This window comes from Salmo salar, chromosome ssa11 (genome assembly GCF_905237065.1).
Source record: "Salmo salar chromosome ssa11, Ssal_v3.1, whole genome shotgun sequence".
Lineage (NCBI taxonomy): Eukaryota > Metazoa > Chordata > Actinopteri > Salmoniformes > Salmonidae > Salmo > Salmo salar.
The window spans coordinates 65,419,089-65,438,097 of record NC_059452.1 but is presented as its reverse complement, the minus strand read 5'-3'; the positions used below and the strand labels follow the sequence as shown (position 1 = coordinate 65,438,097).

The 19,009-nt window shown below is 43.8% G+C and overlaps 1 protein-coding gene across 1 annotated transcript in view; it reads left to right on the top strand.

The window, feature by feature from the left end:
- LOC106563009 (neuropeptide FF receptor 2) overlaps positions 1-18,454 on the top strand; it is a 29,663-nt gene extending 11,209 nt beyond the window's left edge. The window contains exons 2-4 of the mRNA XM_014128182.2: positions 4,171-4,270; positions 4,402-4,522; positions 14,887-18,454. Coding sequence (XP_013983657.2) covers positions 4,171-4,270; positions 4,402-4,522; positions 14,887-15,675 — 1,010 coding nt within the window. The 3' untranslated portion in view covers positions 15,676-18,454. The remainder of the gene's footprint in view (positions 1-4,170; positions 4,271-4,401; positions 4,523-14,886) is intronic.
- The last annotated feature ends 555 nt before the right edge of the window (positions 18,455-19,009 follow it).

The following is a 19,009-nucleotide window of genomic DNA, read 5'->3' as shown; positions in this document are numbered from 1 at the left end:
CTATATCCTATCCTAGGTATTCCTTAAAGAGGTGGGGTTTCAGGTGTCTCCGGAAGGTGGTGATTGACCCCGCTGTCCTGGCGTCGTGAGGGAGCTTGTTCCACCATAGGGGTGCCAGAGCAGCGAACAGTTTTGACTGGGCTGAGCGGGAACTGTGCTTCCTCAGAGGTAGGGGGGCCAGCAGGCCAGAGGTGGATGAACGCAGTGCCCTTGTTTGGGTGTAGGGCCTGATCAGAGCCTGAAGGTACGGAGGTGCCGTTCCCCTCACAGCTCCGTAGGCAAGCACCATGGTCTTTTAGCGGATGCGAGCTTCAACTGGAAGCCAGTGGAGAGAGCGGAGGAGCGGGGTGACGTGAGAGAACTTGGGAAGGTTGAACACCAGACGAGCTGCGGCGTTCTGGATGAGTTGTAGGGGTTTAATGGCACAGGCAGGGAGCCCAGCCAACAGCGAGTTGCAGTAATCCAGACGGGAGATGACAAGTGCCTGGATTAGGACCTGCGCCGCTTCCTGTGTGAGGCAGGGTCGTACTCTGCGAATGTTGTAGAGCATGAACCTACAGGATCGGGTCACCGCCTTGATGTTAGTGGAGAACGACATGGTGTTGTCCAGGGTCACGCCAAGGTTCTTAGCACTCTTGGAGGAGGACACAATGGAGTTGTCAACCGTGATGGCGAGATCATGGAATGGGCAATCCTTCCCCGGGAGGAAGAGCAGCTCCGTCTTGCCAAGGTTCAGCTTGAGGTGGTGATCCGTCATCCACACTGATATGTCTGCCAGACATGCAGAGATGCGATTTGCCACCTGGTTATCAGAAGGGGGAAAGGAGAAGATGAATTGTGTGTCGTCTGCATAGCAATGATAGGAGAGGCCATGTGAGGATATGACAGAGCCAAGTGACTTGGTGTATAGCGAGAATAGGAGAGGGCCTAGAACAGAGCCCTGGGGGACACCAGTGGTGAGAGCACGTGGTGCGGAGACATATTCTCGCCACGCCACCTGGTAGGAGCGACCTGTCAGGTAGGACGCAATCCAAGCGTGGGCCGCGCCGGAGATGCCCAACTCGGAGAGGGTGGAGAGGAGGATCTGATGGTTCACAGTATCAAAGGCAGCAGATAGGTCTAGAAGGATGAGAGCAGAAGAGAGAGAGTTAGCTTTAGCAGTGCGGAGAGCCTCCGTGACACAGAGAAGAGCAGTCTCAGTTGAATGACCAGTCTTGAAACCTGACTGATTTGGATCAAGAAGGTCATTCTGAGAGAGATAGCAGGAGAGCTCGCCAAGGACGGCACGTTCAAGAGTTTTGGAGAGAAAAGAAAGAAGGGATACTGGTCTGTAGATGTTGACATCGGAGGGATCGAGTGTAGGTTTTTTCAGAAGGGGTGCAACTCTCGCTCTCTTGAAGACGGAAGGGACGTAGCCAGCGGTCAAGGATGAGTTGATGAGCGAGGTGAGGTAAGGGAGAAGGTCTCCGGAAATGGTCTGGAGAAGAGAGGAGGGGATAGGGTCAAGCGGGCAGGTTGTTGGGCGGCCGGCCGTCACAAGACGCGAGATTTCATCTGGAGAGAGAGGGGAGAAAGAGGTCAGAGCACAGGGTAGGGCGGTGTGAGCAGGACTAGCGGTGTCGTTTGACTTAGCAAACGAGGATCGGATGTCGTCGACCTTCTTTTCAAAATGGTTGACGAAGTCATCCGCAGAGAGGGAGGAGGGGGGAGGGGGAGGAGGATTCAGGAGGGAGGAGAAGGTGGCAAAGAGCTTCCTAGGGTTAGAGGCAGATGCTTGGAATTTAGAGTGGTAGAAAGTGGCTTTAGCAGCAGAGACAGAAGAGGAAAATGTAGAGAGGAGAGAGTGAAAGGATGCCAGGTCCGCAGAGAGGCGAGTTTTCCTCCATTTCCGCTCGGCTGCCCGGAGCCCTGTTCTGTGAACTCGCAATGAGTCGTCGAGCCACGGAGCAGGAGGGGAGGACCGAGCCGGCCTGGAGGATAGGGGACATAGAGAGTCAAAGGATGCAGAAAGGGAGGAGAGGAGGGTTGAGGAGGCAGAATCAGGAGATAGGTTGGAGAAGGTTTGAGCAGAGGGAAGAGATGATAGGATGGAAGAGGAGAGAGTAGCGGGAGAGAGAGAGCGAAGGTTGCGACGGCGCAATACCATCCGAGTAGGAGCAGAGTGAGAAGTGTTGGATGAGAGCGAGAGGGAAAAGGATACAAGGTAGTGGTCGGAGACTTGGAGGGGAGTTGCAATGAGATTAGTGGAAGAACAGCATCTAGTAAAGATGAGGTCAAGCGTATTGCCTGCCTTGTGAGTGGGGGGGAAGGTGAGAGGGTGAGGTCAAAAGAGGAGAGGAGTGGAAAGAAGGAGGCAGAGAGGAATGAGTCAAAGGTAGACGTGGGGAGGTTAAAGTCACCCAGAACTGTGAGAGGTGAGCCATCCTCAGGAAAGGAACTTATCAAGGCGTCAAGCTCATTGATGAACTCTCCAAGGGAACCTGGAGGGTGATAAATGATAAGGATGTTAAGCTTGAAAGGGCTGGTAACTGTGACAGCATGGAATTCAAAGGAGGCGATAGACAGATGGGTCAGGGGAGAAAGAGAGAATGTCCGCTTGGGAGAGATGAGGATTCCAGTGCCTCCACCCCGCTGGCCAGATGCTCTCGGGGTATGCGAGAACACGTGGGTAGACGAGGAGAGAGCAGTAGGAGTAGCAGTGTTATCTGTGGTAATCCATGTTTCCGTCAGCGCCAAGAAGTCGAGGGACTGGAGGGTAGCATAGGCTGAGATGAACTCTGCCTTGTTGGCCACAGACCGGCAGTTCCAGAGGCTGCCGGAGACCTGGAACTCCACGTAGGTTGTGCGCGCTGGGACCACCAGGTTAGAGTGGCAGCGGCCACGCGGTGTGAAGCGTTTGTATGGCCTGTGCAGAGGGGAGAGAACAGGGATAGACAGACACATAGTTGACAGGAAACAGAAGAGGCTTGCTAATGCAAAGGAGATTGGAATGACAAGTGGACTACACATCTCGAATGTTCAGAAAGTTAAGCTTACGTTGCAAAAATCTTATTCACTAAAATGACTAAAATGATACAGTACTGCTGGCTGGTGAAGTAGGCTAGCTAGCAGTGGCTGCGTTGTTGACTTTGAAAGTGTAGCTGGCTAGGTAACCTCGATAGTTGCAGTACTACACCTTATCATGATACAAAGGCAACTATGTAGCTAGCTAACATAACACTAATCAAGACGTTCCTTTGTAATGTATTTAGTTTCTACAATGCTGCTCGTCGGTAATAGTTGGCTAGGTTTGGAAAAATGGCGTCGCGGGGGACAAGAATAGCTGGCTAGCTAACCTCGATAATTACTCTAAACTACACAATTATCAAACTATGACAAAGACAACTATGTAGCTAGCTAACACTACACTACTCAAATCGTTCCGTTGTAATGTATTAGTTTCTACAGTGCTGCTAGTCGGTAAAGGTTGGCTAGCTAGCAGAGTGTTTGATGTTGACAAGGTGTGTTGACTAAGTCTGGGGAATGGCGTCGCGGCGGACGAAAATAGCTAGCTAGCTAACCTTGATAATTATTCTAAACTACACAATTATCTTAGATACAAAGACAGCAAAGACAACTATGTAGCTAGCTAACACTACACTATTAGTTTCTACAGTGCTGCTAGTCGGTAGAAGTTGGCTAGCTAGCAGTGTTGACTAAGTTCGGTGAGCGGCGTTGCGTTAGGTGAACGGCGGTGCGGCGCGGCGGACGAAAATAGCTGGCTAGCTAACCTCGATAATTACTCTAAACTACACACTTATCTTTGATACAAAGACAGCTATGTAGCTAGCTAAAAAATGTCTCAGATCAAACAAATCAAACCGTTGTAATGTAATGAAATATAATATTACCTGCGGTCGTATGGTTAGCACCCGGCTACCTCTGAGATGTTGTTGGTGGTACTGGGGTTGTTTTCCTGAATGTTTGTGTTTACTGTAATGGTCATATTCTGACACCTGATAGGTCTAATGGACAAAATCAGTCTAAGACTGTCAACTGTGGCTGCTTCTATACAGAACTTACTGTAAGTGGCACAGTCATGAGCTTAGAGTGCTTAGTGCTATCTACTTTGACCCAATGTCTATTACACAGTTTCCAATCACTCTATCACGTCTTTGTCTTATTTGACAGGCTGGCCTTTTGGAAGTTTAGTGTGTAAGCTGAGTGGGATGGTTCAAGGCATATCAGTGTCAGCTTCAGTCTTTACTCTGGTGGCAATAGCTGTGGACAGGTGAGGTTTCTTTCAACTGATGAAATCATGAATTAAGCTGTGTGTGTGTGTGTGAAAAGCAAAGTGTGTGTGTGTGTGTGTGTTGAAAATGTTCAGTAAGGACGATCCATTCTCTCCTCTCCCTATGACAGGTTCCGCTGCATCGTATACCCCTTCAAGCAGAAGCTGACCATCTCCACCTCCACGCTGATCATTGTCATCATCTGGGTCCTGGCTATCTCCATCATGTGTCCTTCAGGGGTCATGCTCCAGGTACTGTCTAATGCTGGTACATCTCAGGTTTTATTATTCAAATGATTTGAGAGGGACACATTGATCAAAATGTCAGGTTCAACATCAACGTGAGGATGACAACAACCAGTGAGATAGCACGGCGCGATATTCAAAACAAAATAATCTCAAAATTAAAATTCAAGTATTATACGGCATTTTAAAGATACTCTACTCGTTAATCCAATCACATTGTCTTATTTCAAAAAGGCTTTACGGTGAAAGAAAAACATTAGATTATTTTAGCATAGCATCTCAGCAAAAAAATAAAAAATATCAATTTTCCAAGCACGATAGCCATCACAAAACCAGATATACAGCTGAAATTAAGCACTAACCTTTGACAATCTTCATCAGATGACACTCCTAGGACATCATGTTAGACAATACATGCATTTTTTGTTCGATCAAGTTTATATTTATATCCAAAAACCCAATTTTTACATTGGCGCGTGTCGTTCAGAAAACGTTTTCTCCCCATAACTTCCGGTGAATAGGCACATTTCATTTACGAAAGAACTCATAAACGTTGAAAAATGTTATAACAATTATTTAAAGAATTAGAGGTAATCTACTCCTTTATGCAACCACTTTGTCAGATTTCAAAATAACGTTACGGAAAAAGCACATTGTTCAAAAACAAAGTGCCCCAAACACAGGCGAAAACACAGTCGGCGCAAAAACCACACACTAGCGCAAAAACACAATCAGCGTGTACACAAGCAAACAGAGAAACAATCCCGCACAAAGAGCAGGCGGGCCAGCTAGCTCATATAGCCCCGCTAATCAACCGAACTAAGGACAGGTGCAAACAATAACAGAAAGGGGGAAAACAAAAAAGGAATCAGTGGCAGCTAGTAGGCCGGTGACGACGACCGCCGAGCGCCACCCGAGCAGGAGGGGGCGCCACATTCGGTGGGAGTCGTGACACAATCTGATATCACTGCATGAAAAGACACGTTTCTGGGTTGAAAATTTGAGCATACGTTTCCGCAAACGGACAGTTCTTGGGAGTTTTTGACGCCGTGTCACACATATATGGCTTTGGCACACCCCACGGATATGATGGATATGATGGGAAACAGACAGGTTGGTGTTCAAGCCACGTTTATAGGTCTGTTCACGTGGCATGATCATGTTGAGTACTCCAGTGAACTTACCCGATAACATACAGTGTCGCTGAAGTTTCCTGGCTATACACATCACAAAATCTAAGTCATATTTGTCATATGCATAGAATACATTGCCCAGATAATAAAAGTTGCCACATTGATTATTGCGATCCTAATGAATATAAAATCATGTATAATTTTTAAGCACGTGGATAATTGCGTCGTCTGTGGGCCTATTGGGGCGGTAAGCAAATTGGAGTGGGTCTAGGGTGTCAGGTAGGGTGGAGGTGATATGGTCCTTGACTTGTCTCTCAAAGCACTTCATGATGACGGAAGTCAGTGCTACGGGGCGATAGTCATTTAGCTCAGTTACCTTCGCTTTCTTGGGAACAGGAACAATGTTGGCCCTCTTGAAGCATGTGGGAACAGCAGACTGGGATAAGGATTGATTGAATATGTTTGTAAACACACCAGCCAGCTGGTCTGCGCATGCTTTGAGGACGCGGCTCGGGATGCCGTCTGGGCCGGCAGCCTTGCGAGGGTTAACACATTTAAATGTTTTACTCACATTGGCTACAGTGAAGGAGAGCCCGCAGGTTTTGCTTTGTCATTACACACTTTGCTTTGTCATACACACTATATATATATACTTTGCTATGAGATTCAAAATTGAGCTCAGGTGCATCCTGTTTCCATTGATCATCCTTGAGATGTTTCTATAACATGATTGGAGTCCAACTGTGGTAAATTCAATTGATTAGACATGATTATATAAGGTCCCAAAGTTGACAGTGCATGTCAGAGCAAAAACCAAGCCCTGAGGTGAAAGGAATTCTCCGTGGAGCTCCGACACAGGATTGTGTCGAGGCACAGTTCTGGAGAATTGTACCAAAATATTTATGCAGCATTGAAGGTCCCCAAGGCCCAATAACAGTCAACCTCATCCTCTGTCTAAGACATTCTTCTGAGCTGAGAACCCAACATACAGAACTCAACATCAAACTACAGTAGATGGCATTAACTCTTAGCTCAGTGCGATAGGGGGCAAGGTGACAACACTGGAAAATGCCTTGCCTGACATCAACAACAACATGGGGTGCCCGGATGAGGCAGAGGGGCGAATCCTATCCATGGAAATCTCACTGGTAGATGCCATGAAAACAATAGCATCTGCTAAAAAGAAAATAGAGCATCTGGAAGAGAAAACAGAGGATCTGGAAATTAGGGGGCGAAGGAATAACTGTGTCCTATTAAACCTGGCCGAAAAAGAAGAGGGAAACATGCCACTCAAAGTCTCGAGTGGTTTCACCTGTCCACCGACAGGCCCATAATACTCGAGAGAGCTCACAGAACACTCAGAAACCCACCAGTAGCCAGATAACCACTGCGCCCAATCACCGTACGTTTCCCGAGATTCACCGACGAGGAATGAGTCCTACAGGCAGCAAAAATCAACACCATTAGAGTGGGTAATGCCAAACTCACCTTACACCAGGATCAGTCAGTTGGAATACGCCGAAAGTGCAGAGAGTTTGACGAGGTGAAGAAACACTTCATTGACCGAGGCATCTTGAGGGGATTCAAATACCCAAACGAGCTCAGGATTATTCACCAAGGAACCATGCAACACTTCAAAACTCCCAAAGAGGAAAAACATTTTTGAAGGACAATCCTGGCCACTGAGAAATGGACTAATAACTAAAAGAGTTTACTGTTATTACTAATGGAGGTAAGACAACATATTGCCGCCCTCCAATGACCCACCCGCCCTGCTAAATGTCATTATAGCCGTCTATTTTTTATACATTTTATTTTAGCTGAGAGAGGGATGTGCCCTATAGCCTAACCCAGGCCTACTAACGTTTTAGCCTACTTTTATTTATGTCAGGTGAGAAAATGAACAATTTACAGCCTGTTATCTTGTTTGTAGAACATATACTGTAGGCTTCTTGGCAGACAAAGTGATCAGATTCTGTCAATTTATATTAGGCCTATAACCTACTTTTTATTTGTAATTTATCATTTTTACATAGGCCTTTACCACTGATAGCCTGTCAATTACGACATATCTACAGACCTAACGAGAGGCTCAGTGTGTACATTTTATGCCTACGTATGTAACTATTATCCACCTATACCCAGAGATGACTGCACTGGAGTTTGATTACTGTTCAATGACGTTGACTAGCACCTTAAATCTACTGACATGGAACTACCATGGCCTAGGTCATGCAATAAAACTGAAAAAAATACTATGTGCTCTAAAAAAGGAAAAAGCAGACATTGAGCTATTACAAGAGACGCACCTCTGTGATGCTGAACATGCCAAACTCCGCAGAGCCTGGGTGGGACTGGTGTATTTCTCATCTTTCAAATCTAACAGTAGAGGCACAGCCATACTTATCCATAAGCATGTTCCATTCATAATTGACAAAAACATATGTGATCCAGAGGGGAGATTATTTCTGATAACTGGGTCACTGTATGGGCAAATAATTACTATCGTAAATATATATGCTTCTAAAACATATACTCCTGCTTTCATGTCGAAAATGATAACCCTGTTCAACGAGCATTGTGTTTCCTTTGGAGTGCTGGCTGGAGATTTTAATTGTACCCTCAACTCAACTCAGGACAAATCATCTCAAGTCCCCACCACAAACCCTAGATCGGTAAAGATGTGGAACTCTCTTACTAAAGACATGGGACTGATAGATATCTGGAGAGAGACATATAGCTCATCTATACATACTACTCCAATGTCCATAACACCTACTCTCGTATAGATTACATTTTTATCCCAAAGATTTTCATAAATTCTGCCACTTGTACAATCGGACCCATAGCACTTTCAGATCACGCCTTTGTCCGCCTCCACTTTGACCTCTGTAAAAATGCACTGAGCTGGAAATTCAACACCTCCATGTTATCAAACGAATCATTCCATACATTGGTTACTACATGGATAGACAACTACACACAAGACAACAAAGACTCCTGTTTCTCCGGCCACAATGTGGGATGCTGTCAAAGCCACACTAAGAGGTCAACTAACTGACCTCTTAGTGTGGCAGCAGGTAGCCTAGTGGTTAGAGCGTTGGGCCAGTAACCGAAAGGTTGCTGGATTGACTCCCTGTAAAAATCTGTCGTTCTGAACAAGGCAGTTAACTCGCTGTTCCCCGGTACGCCGCCATTGTAAATAAGAATTTGTTCATAAACTGACTTGCCTGGTAAAATAAGAAAATAATTGCATCTGCTTTCTCTATAGAAAAAAGCAATGGAAGCACACAGGTTAGATCTTGAGAGGGAGCTGGAATGCTGTGAAAAAGTACATAAACAATCCCCAGACAGCACCTCCCGGAGTCAGCTTAAAAAAGCAATACTACTTGGGAGATAAAAAAAAGTTTTCTTTACTTAACAGAAATACCATGAGTATAACAATAGGCCTAGCAGATTGCATGCATACCAATTAAAAAAAGATCAGTCATGGCCATCCGAACAGCAGATGATGAGGTCACACATGATCCAAATAAGATTCATTAATCTTTTCATGATGTTTACTGCAAATTATATACTTCTGAGAGAAAACATACGTATGCAGAACTCCATTCCTTCTTAGAGGGAATCTCGCTACCAAAACTATCTTGCTACCAAAACTATGATCTCAAATCCCCCTTCCCTCCTGAGGAGGTCCTAGAGGCAATTATTTCCCAGAGTTCTACAAAGCTTTTTTGCCCCAGCTTAGCCCTATTTTCATGCCAATGCTGGATGATTTTTTGCAAAAGCGGAGCTCTCCCAGACTCTATGTGCTCAAAAAAGACAAGGACCCTCTATCCAGCTCGTCCTTCCGGCCCATAAGCTTGTTGGATTTCGACTACAAAATAATTACCAAATTGCTCGCCAAAAGACTAAACTTCACAAAATAATAAGTGGACCAAACTGGATTTATTAGAGACAGGTACTCTTCTGATAACATTCACTGTCTTTTTGATATTATAGATCAAGTAAACGCACCAAAGACCCCTGTCCTGCTGGCTTCACTAGAAACTGGCATTTGACAGGATGGAGCTGTGCACATTTTGGAGAGATGTCTGGCCACTTGGAGACACCAGTTAGTCCAGCATTTCCCAAACTTGTATTTTGCCCTAGTACTACACAGCTGATTCTAATAATAAAAGCTTGACGATTAGTTTATTTGAGTCAGCTGTGTAGTGCTAGGGCAAAAAAAAACGAGTTTGGGAAACGCTGGACTAACTGGTGTCTCCAAGGGGCCACACATCTCTCCAAAATGTGCACAGCTCCTAAGCAATTTCAATGCACTTTTATGACTCAAAGAAGAGTCTTCAACTATAAGGTCATTTTTTTTAGCTCTTCTAGCGGTGCCCTTGAGAAACAAGAGCAAGTACACCTGTAGTTGTTTCATTTGGAACACAAGCCTGCATCCCCGCCATCACATATTATAAATCGCAATCTGGGTAAGGTGGGCATGATTTGAATGCTTGTTCAATTTCCAACATGACTAGCTAAGTTATAAAATACGATCTTGCTGTGTTAGGCTTCCACAGGACAATTTAGATTGTTATTTTGGTGCGCATAGAAAGGAGTCTTGAGTGCATTCAAGTGCTTGTGCCCTGGCAAATTTTCTTCACAATAAACAGACATAGGCTCATGCTGTTCAGAACAACCCAGGGTATGACACCATGTCATTTTGTAACTGTACATCAAACATAGTAATCATAATGTTGACACTGTATATGACATGAGTTTTATGATTTGGAAATGTGAACTGCACATTTGGACTCCAGGGTGTTTGGCTTGCTTTTACGACTTCAAAGTGGTATTTGTTATAATCCTCAATGTCTGATCTTTAAAAACACACAGAGTCATCTTTATTTACAGCATTTCCTGCACTCGGACAACAAATCATTTGCAAAATTTGCTCAATTGCCGGGAGTGATGGGTGCCAAATCTTGTCGCGCACCCATACAGCAATGTGAAGCGCAGAGCCAGAGCTTGGACATCATGTATATAGCATGTTACTGTACAACCAAATTTAGGCACTTATTAGTGCCCAAATCTGCCATTTTTAACCTTTATATGGATACAGTGTAAAGGGCTAGCCGAACCGAAGCCAAAGTGACCTCAAAAAGCTGCTCCTGATACAGGAGATGGTATCAGTGTGTTAAATGTAACTTTGTTTGAGTTTGCAAACTCCCAGTGTCAATGGGTAAAGAGGGTTCTTTCTTACCTCTGATTGTGTAGGGCGCATGCCATGGCATAGACAGTTTTGGCCTCTCTAGTAGAGCAGGTACGATGGTAAGGATAGGAGGATGGGGGACAGCTAAGAACAGACATGTTCACACATGAAGAACGTGAACACAACGATCACCACTGACATTACTAACATACCTACAGTGATGGAAAAAAGGATTTGATCCCCTGCTGATTTTGTACGTTTGCCCACTGACAAAGAAATTATCAGTCTATAATTTTAATGGTAGGTTTATTTGAACAGTGAGAGACAGAATAACAACAAAAAAATCCAGAAAAACGCATGTCAAAAATGGTATAAAATGATTTGCATTTTAATGAGGGAAATAAGCATTTGAACCCTCTGCAAAACATGACTTAGTACTTGGTGTTAAAACCCTTGTTGGCAATCACAGAGGTCAGACGTTTCTTGTAGTTGGCCACCAGGTTTGCACACATCTCAGGGGGGATTTTGTCCCACTCCACTTTAAAGATCTTCTCCAAGTCATTAAGGTTTTGAGGCTGATGTTTGGCAACTCGAACCTTCAGCTCCCTCCACAGATTTTCTATGGGATTAAGGTCTGGAGACTGGCTAGGCCACTCCAGGACCTTAATGTGCTTCTTCTTGAGCCACTCCTTTGTTGCCTTGGCCGTGTGTTTTGGGTCATTGTCATGCTGGAATACCCATCCACGACCCATTTTCAATGCCCTGGCTGAGGGAAGGAGGTTCTCACCCAAGATTTTACGGTACGTGGCCCCATCCATCGTCCCTTTGATGCGGTGAAGTTGTCCTGTCCCCTTAGCAGAAAAACACCCCCAAAGCATAATGTTTCCACCTCCACGTTTGACGGTGGGGATGGTGTCTTGGGGTCATAGGCAGCATTCCTCCTCCTCCAAACACGGCGAGTTGAGTTGATGCCAAAGAACTCCATTTTGGTCTCATCTGACCACAACACTTTAACCCAGTTGTCCTCTGAATCATTCAGATGTTCATTGGCAAACTTCAGACGGGCATGTATATGTGCGTTCTTGAGCAGGGGGACCTTGCGGGCGTTGCAGGATTTCAGTCCTTCACGGCGTAGTGTGTTACCAATTGTTTTCTTGGTGACTATGGTCCCAGCTGCCCTGAGATCATTGACAAGATCATCCCGTGTAGTTCTGGGCTGATTCCTCACCGTTCTCATGATCATTGCAACTCCACGAGGTGAGATCTTGCATGGAGCCCCAGGCCGAGGGAGATTGACAGTTCTTTTGTGTTTCTTCCATTTGCGAATAATCGCACCAACTGTTGTCACCTTCTCACCAAGCTGCTTGGCGATGGTCTTGTAGCCCATTCCAGCCTTGTGTAGGTCTACAATCTTGTCCCTGACATCCTTGGAGAGCTCTTTGGTCTTGGCCATGGTGGAGGATTTGGAATCTGATTGATTGATTGCTTCTGTGGATAGGTGTCTTTTATACAGGTAACAAGCTGAGATTAGGAGCACTCCCTTTAAGAGTGTGCTCCTAATCTCAGCTCGTTACCTGTATAAAAGATACCTGGGAGCCAGAAATCTTTCTGATTGAGAGGGGGTCAAATACTTATTTCCATTATTAAAATGCAAATCAATTTATAACATTTTTGACATGCGTTTTTATGGATTTTTGTTGTTGTTATTCTGTCTCTCACTGTTCAAATAAACCTACCATTACAATTATAGACTGATCATTTCTTTGTCAGTGGACAAACGTACAAAATCAGCAGGGGATCAAATACTTTTTTCCCTCACTGTATGTTTACATATTTTTGCCTACCACAGTCCTTCATTCATCAAACAACAAGGCATGATTCAATCAGGCTGTTATGATCAAGTCCATCATAAGATCACAACAGGGCAATTCCACGATAACGGAATTACGTTGAGACTTAAAATGTATGCCAAACAAAAACCATGCATTTCAAAGCTGAACAAACTGCACAACTCTTTGCACAAGGACTACTTTGAAAAATGTTCATGGAAGATTTCACAAAAACACATTTACTGGAAGAACTGTGCAGATGCAAAGTTTGGTAACAGTATTAAAATCTCTTAAATGTCCCTCTGTTTTTTATGTGTCCACTTTTTCCAAAATTCTGATGAATATCTGCTCTGAATTAAAATTCAAAGATGTCGGCAGGAAGAATGGGGTGTCAGCTATGACATGACACCTTGAGTTAGACAAAAACATTTTTTTGTTATTGAATTACAGTAAGTGAAGTGGATTTACACCCGGTATCAGAATTACGTTAACGGAATTACATCATGGGTCTCTGATCTGTACTACACAGAAATGCATAATTATGGATATTAATGTCATTCTCTTCATGGTTATGTATCCTAAATAGGTACACAAAGGTAGAAATATGCAATATTATCCATTGCATATATTGGTATTATTCTACACACTGGCTATTATTCTAATGAGCTCTGACCCCAAACAAGACCCAATTTGGTTGGTCCGGACTGTGAAAATATGTCAGTGCTTGCGTCCGTATCAGTTCGTATGAATTTGAGTGGTTACATACAATACATGTTGACAGAATGGCTGTGACAGAGAAACTGTTGTTGTACTCCTAGGTAAAGCCCTTGCTTCCGGTACCACTGAAGTTGTGATGTGCAGTTCGTTTTTTTTTTAACAACTCTTTTTACTGACTTGAGAGTCATGATTCGTTTTTCTGAGTGACTCGTTCATTTTAGTTGTTCGTTTGACCCACTGAATTCTAGGTCCGTGCTATCCGGGGTGCAATTAACCTTTTACTGCAGTGGGCTAAATCAGGGTGTCACATGCGTCGAAATGAGTAGACCACGGCGCAGCGTGTAAAGTGCTCATATTTCTTTTAATGACGACACTTCAACAAAAATAACAAAACGACAGCCAACAGTTCCGTCAGGTACATGAACAACTAAACGGAAAACAACTACCCAGAAAACCCAAAGGAAAAACAGGCTGCCTAAGTATGGTTCCTAATCAGAGACAACGATAGACAGCTGCCTCTGGTTAGGAACCATACTCGGCCCAACACAAAGAAATACAAAAACATAGAATACAAAAACATAGGTGGGTGGGCATTCTATCACACCCTGGCCTAGCTAAACAGAGAAAACACAGCTCTCCTAGGTCAGAGCGTGACACAGGGTCACACAGGGTGTTTATTGGTTGTCTTAAACAAATCTACTTTGAAACAAAAGTACACACCTCACACACATGGCTATGGGCTTAAAAAAAGAAGACACCTGTACCATGTCAGATATAGCGTTTGCATCCCAATATATACACTGAATATACAAAACATAAAAAATACCTGCTCTTTCCATGACAGACTGACCAGGTGAATCCAGGTGAAAGCTATGATCCCTTATTGATGTCACTTGTTAAATCCACTTCAATCAGTCCACTTCAATCCACTTCAAATCCACTTCAATCCACTGCATTCGGAAAGTATTCTGAGCCTTTGACTTTTTCCACATTGTGTTACATTACAGCCTTATTCTAAAATTGCTTAAAGTCCCCCCCCCCTAAAACTGGCTTTCCTCTACAGAAATGTTTCCCAATTAAGTTGCCCCAGTCAGCTCCAGAGCCTTCACCTGGTGTAACGTCCCAGGCAAAATGACAGGCTCTATCATGCACTTGAGGAGGGGCGTTGCTTACTAGCTCACATTTGTTTCTCTAGCAGCCCGGGGGGAATTGTTTTACCTTTTTTGGAAGTATTGCCATCTATTATATTTTATTGGCAAATTTAAACCAATTATTGGCAAATTTAAACTTGCAACATGGTCTTTAAGGTGCTTGAGTAGACATTAGAGCCATTTATTTTTTGTGTGACTGTCTGTCACTTTGTATGTATTATAGTGTTTTGTATGCTGCAAAATTACTGGCCAAATTGCCTTATTGAGGACATTAAAGTCAATTTAAATAACAATTTAATGAATCAATTTTTTTTTTTTTTTTAATCTAATCTTATCCAAGGTGACCAAAGAGCAGCGTGTCCTGATCCTACTGGGGGACGGCTACAACAACACACGCCCAATCTACTGGTGCCGTGAGAACTGGCCCAATCAGGAAATGAGGAAGATCTACACCACCGTCCTATTTGCTAACATCTACCTAGCCCCACTTTCACTCATCGTCATCATGTACGTCCGCATTGGATTAACCCTCTTCAAGATGGCTGTACCCGCCTCAGGCCGGGGAATCAGTAGTGGCAGCAGCGGTGGGACGAAGCCCGGCCTGGACAACCACCGTCAGACAGTGTCGAAGAAGAAGAAGAGAGTGATCAAGATGCTGCTGATGGTGGCGTTGCTTTTCATCCTGTCGTGGCTGCCGCTCTGGACGTTGATGATGCTGAGTGACTACGCCAGCCTGACAGCGAGCCAGCACCGTGTCATCAACATCTACGTGTACCCGCTGGCCCACTGGCTGGCCTTCTTCAACTCCTCCGTCAACCCCATCATCTATGGCTTCTTCAACGAGAACTTCCGCCGGGGGTTCGAGGCCGCGTTTAAGTTCCAGCTGTGCGTCGCCTACATGGAGCGCCAGATGATCTACTCGCGTCGTATCCAAGGCAACGCAGTGTTACCTGAGAACCTGCATCTGCCCACCAGGCCCGGCTCGGGGTCAGGATTGGCTTTGGTGAACGGGAAGGGGCTGGGCCGGGAGGAAGTTGTAGGGCGGACGTCAGGTGAGAGGTCGTCGGGGAGCAACGTGAGGGAGCATGATCTGATCATGGAGGATCTGGAGAAGGTATCCCAGATTTAAACATGTCATACATACTGTATGTGCCATTGGGACATGACATTTAAACCATGTGTACTGTAACACACATACTGTATTGTACATGCCATGGAGATACATTCAGATAACCTGATTGTATCCCATATTTAAAAATGACAGTTAAACATTTGTACTGTTGCATGAACTGTAATACACATACCTGTAATATACCTATATTGTGCAATAGACATTCACGACACAGGCGGTGGGTGTTCCAAATGGCACCATGTTCCCTATACTGCACTTCTTTTTACCAGGGCCCATTTGGGATGCAGACGCTGTGAAGGTATTCTATCAGAGAGTTAAACCAACCACATAGAGAGAGGCCCTTGAGGGTAAACTTGACTCTCTAGGATAAAACTGAAATATGATTCTTTCCCCACAGCACAATATCATGATGTGTTGGTTTATTATGTGATTAGTTGCCCATTCACATCTTGGTATAGCATAAGCATGTACAATCCCAGTAACAAAATTACATCGAAAACACATCGAAAATACGTTTTTTTCCAGACGTTGAAGTTACGTTAATTTTAGGTTCTGAATGAAAGATGAAAATACGTATTTTCTGTGTGTTAAAAATACGTATGTTTCAAGCATTGAAAATACGTATTTTTTGGACATTGAAAACATGTATTTTCTGGACTTTGAAATCATTCTAATTTTCTATTATGAAGGAAAGCAGAAAAGACGTATTTTCCAGACGTTGAAATCAGGTACATTTTTGGTTCTGAATGAAAGTTGAAAATACTTAAATTATGGACGTTGAAAGTACATATTTTTTGGCCATTGAGAGACACTGATTGTGGAGTACAGGGAAGATGATTACTAGGGAATTATTTTCTTGCTTTCCTGATTTTTACATTTACAAGAATTAATTTGCCTTCTGCAAAATAAATGACTAATGCATAGTTATCAGGGGTTGGAATCGGTTCAGGGAACAGAGAAGAAAACTGAAAAATAACGTCATTTTCGAAGAACAGAAACGGAACCAGTTACGAAAGTGATCTATAGTGTTCTGGAACATGACCATTATTTAAAATCACTGGGAACTGGTTATTAACGTTATTTTACATTCCGAGCATTTTTTCTTCAGTCCCACAAAAAATGACATCAAAGCACCTATGCAAAGCACTCACTCTGTCACTCAGAAACTTCTCCTTACAGTGTCTGTCTGCCTGCCAGCTAGTTTTCTAGGGTAGTTAATGATACTCTAGTTATCACGTTTCACATTGGATTTATTATCAACAAAAAGTTTAGACGTGTTTTGAATTCTGGTGTTGCTGCACACACATACTTGTTAGCTAGCTCTGGTCCAGGGCGTTGAGCTAGCCTTGCTGTTGAGCCAAGTCTCGGATGTTCACAGTTCCTCTATATTAACTCTTAAAACCTCCATGTCAACCTCTCTCTCTCCACACCCTGCAAAAATTTGAGTCGCATCTTGCGCCCTACACTTGTCTGTCCATTAAACCGGGCCAGCCTTAGGCATAAGCCACATAAGCGAACACTTAGGGTCCCGTGAACTTGGTAAGTTTGTCTAACCAGCTTTCGAAACTTGTAGTCAAATTACCGACCGGTCACGGAGGACATGTGCCCAGGGGCTCTGACCTCCAGGGGGCCCCATTGATTTTATTAGTCACTCAGATATCATATTTCAGTGAATATGACCTATAATTACTTACAATATGAGTGAAATAGTTTTACTTCCCAAAACATTTTAAAGAAGTATGTTAAAAAGCAGCTTTTCTGTGTTGGAATGGTGTGAGCATACATCAACATCAGTATGGAGTGGATGTATACAGGTCATTAATAATATTCATGCGAGTAGACCACTGATTGGCCAGCTCATCCTAATCAGGAGTATGACATCATATAGCAAGCATTTTAAAAAGTTTTGAGGTGGGGTTTTTGAAGTGTTTTTCTCCAATTTATGCTTTGGCCACAAATATAGGACAAGTCATCAACATTTCCTGGGTATGAGTTAACAGAATATGAACTTATAAAAGTGAGATTTTCACTGGACAATTACTTTAACATGACATAAGTCATGGCAAAATGTGTAGAATGTCAGAAAATGTGCTTTAAAATTGCAAAAATGTATCACCACCCGATTGCAAAATGAGTAGAATTGCAGTATATTAGTTATAACATTTCTAAATCTTCTCTCCACCCCATGGCAAAATTTGTAGAATTGCGGCAAGCTTGCTTTAAAACGGAAACATTTTCTCTACACCCAATGGAAAAATGTGTAGAATTGCAGGATATTAACTCCACAAAATATATACTCTCCACTGTCAAGATGGGGGCCCTCGAGGTGTGAGATGAGGTGGGGGGTGGGGGTTAAATGTCACAAGTTAAAAAAGGAACATAAAGGGGCGATATAAACCGGTACTTTATTCTGGTTCAAACCGGTTCAGAACTTTATTATGCTGGTCGGGACAGTGGAAAGGTAGAAAAAAATGTTTGGTTCTGTTCAGAACGAAACGATTGGAAAATAACTTAGGTTCCAACCCCTGATAGATACACAATTCTTTATTATGTTATATTATATGCCAATCTGTATGTGGGGAGAAGTCTGATTGGAAACTACAACATTAACTATAGAATCAATTCTGATTTCAGCATCATCTTGTATTATACTGCACTTTGATAGTCTTATCTTACAGAAAAAAAGACATGATTTAATGTGTGGAAAATCACATGATATTTATTTATACAGTAATTATTATTCAACATGTCCTCACCTGAGATTTGAACACATCTGCCACGCTGATCCTCGACACTGGGGCCCCTCAAGGGCCCGTGCTTAGTCCCCTCCTGCTGTCCTCCCTGACTGCGTGGCCAAGCACCATCATTAAGTTTGCTGACGACACAACAGTGGTAGGCCTGATCACCAACAACGATGAGACAGCCTATAGGGAGGAGGCCAGAGACACTGCCAGGACAACGACCTCTCCCTCAATGTGAGCAAGTTTAAGGAGATAATCGTGGACAATAGGAAAAGGTGGGCCGAACAGACCCCCATTAACATCAACGGGGCTGAAGTGGAGTGGGTTGAGAGTTTCAAGTTCCTTGGTGTCCTCATCACCAAGGAACTGTCATGGTCCAATCACACCAAGACAGTTGTGAAGAGACCTTTTCCCCCTCAGGAGACTGAAAGATTTGGCATGGGTCCCCAGATCCTTAAAAAGTCATACAGCTGCACCATCGAGAGCATCCTGACCGGTTGCATCACCGCCTGGTATGGCAACTGCTCTGTATCTGACCATAAGGCCCTACAGAGGGTAGTGTGTTCGACCCAGTACATCATTGGGGCCAA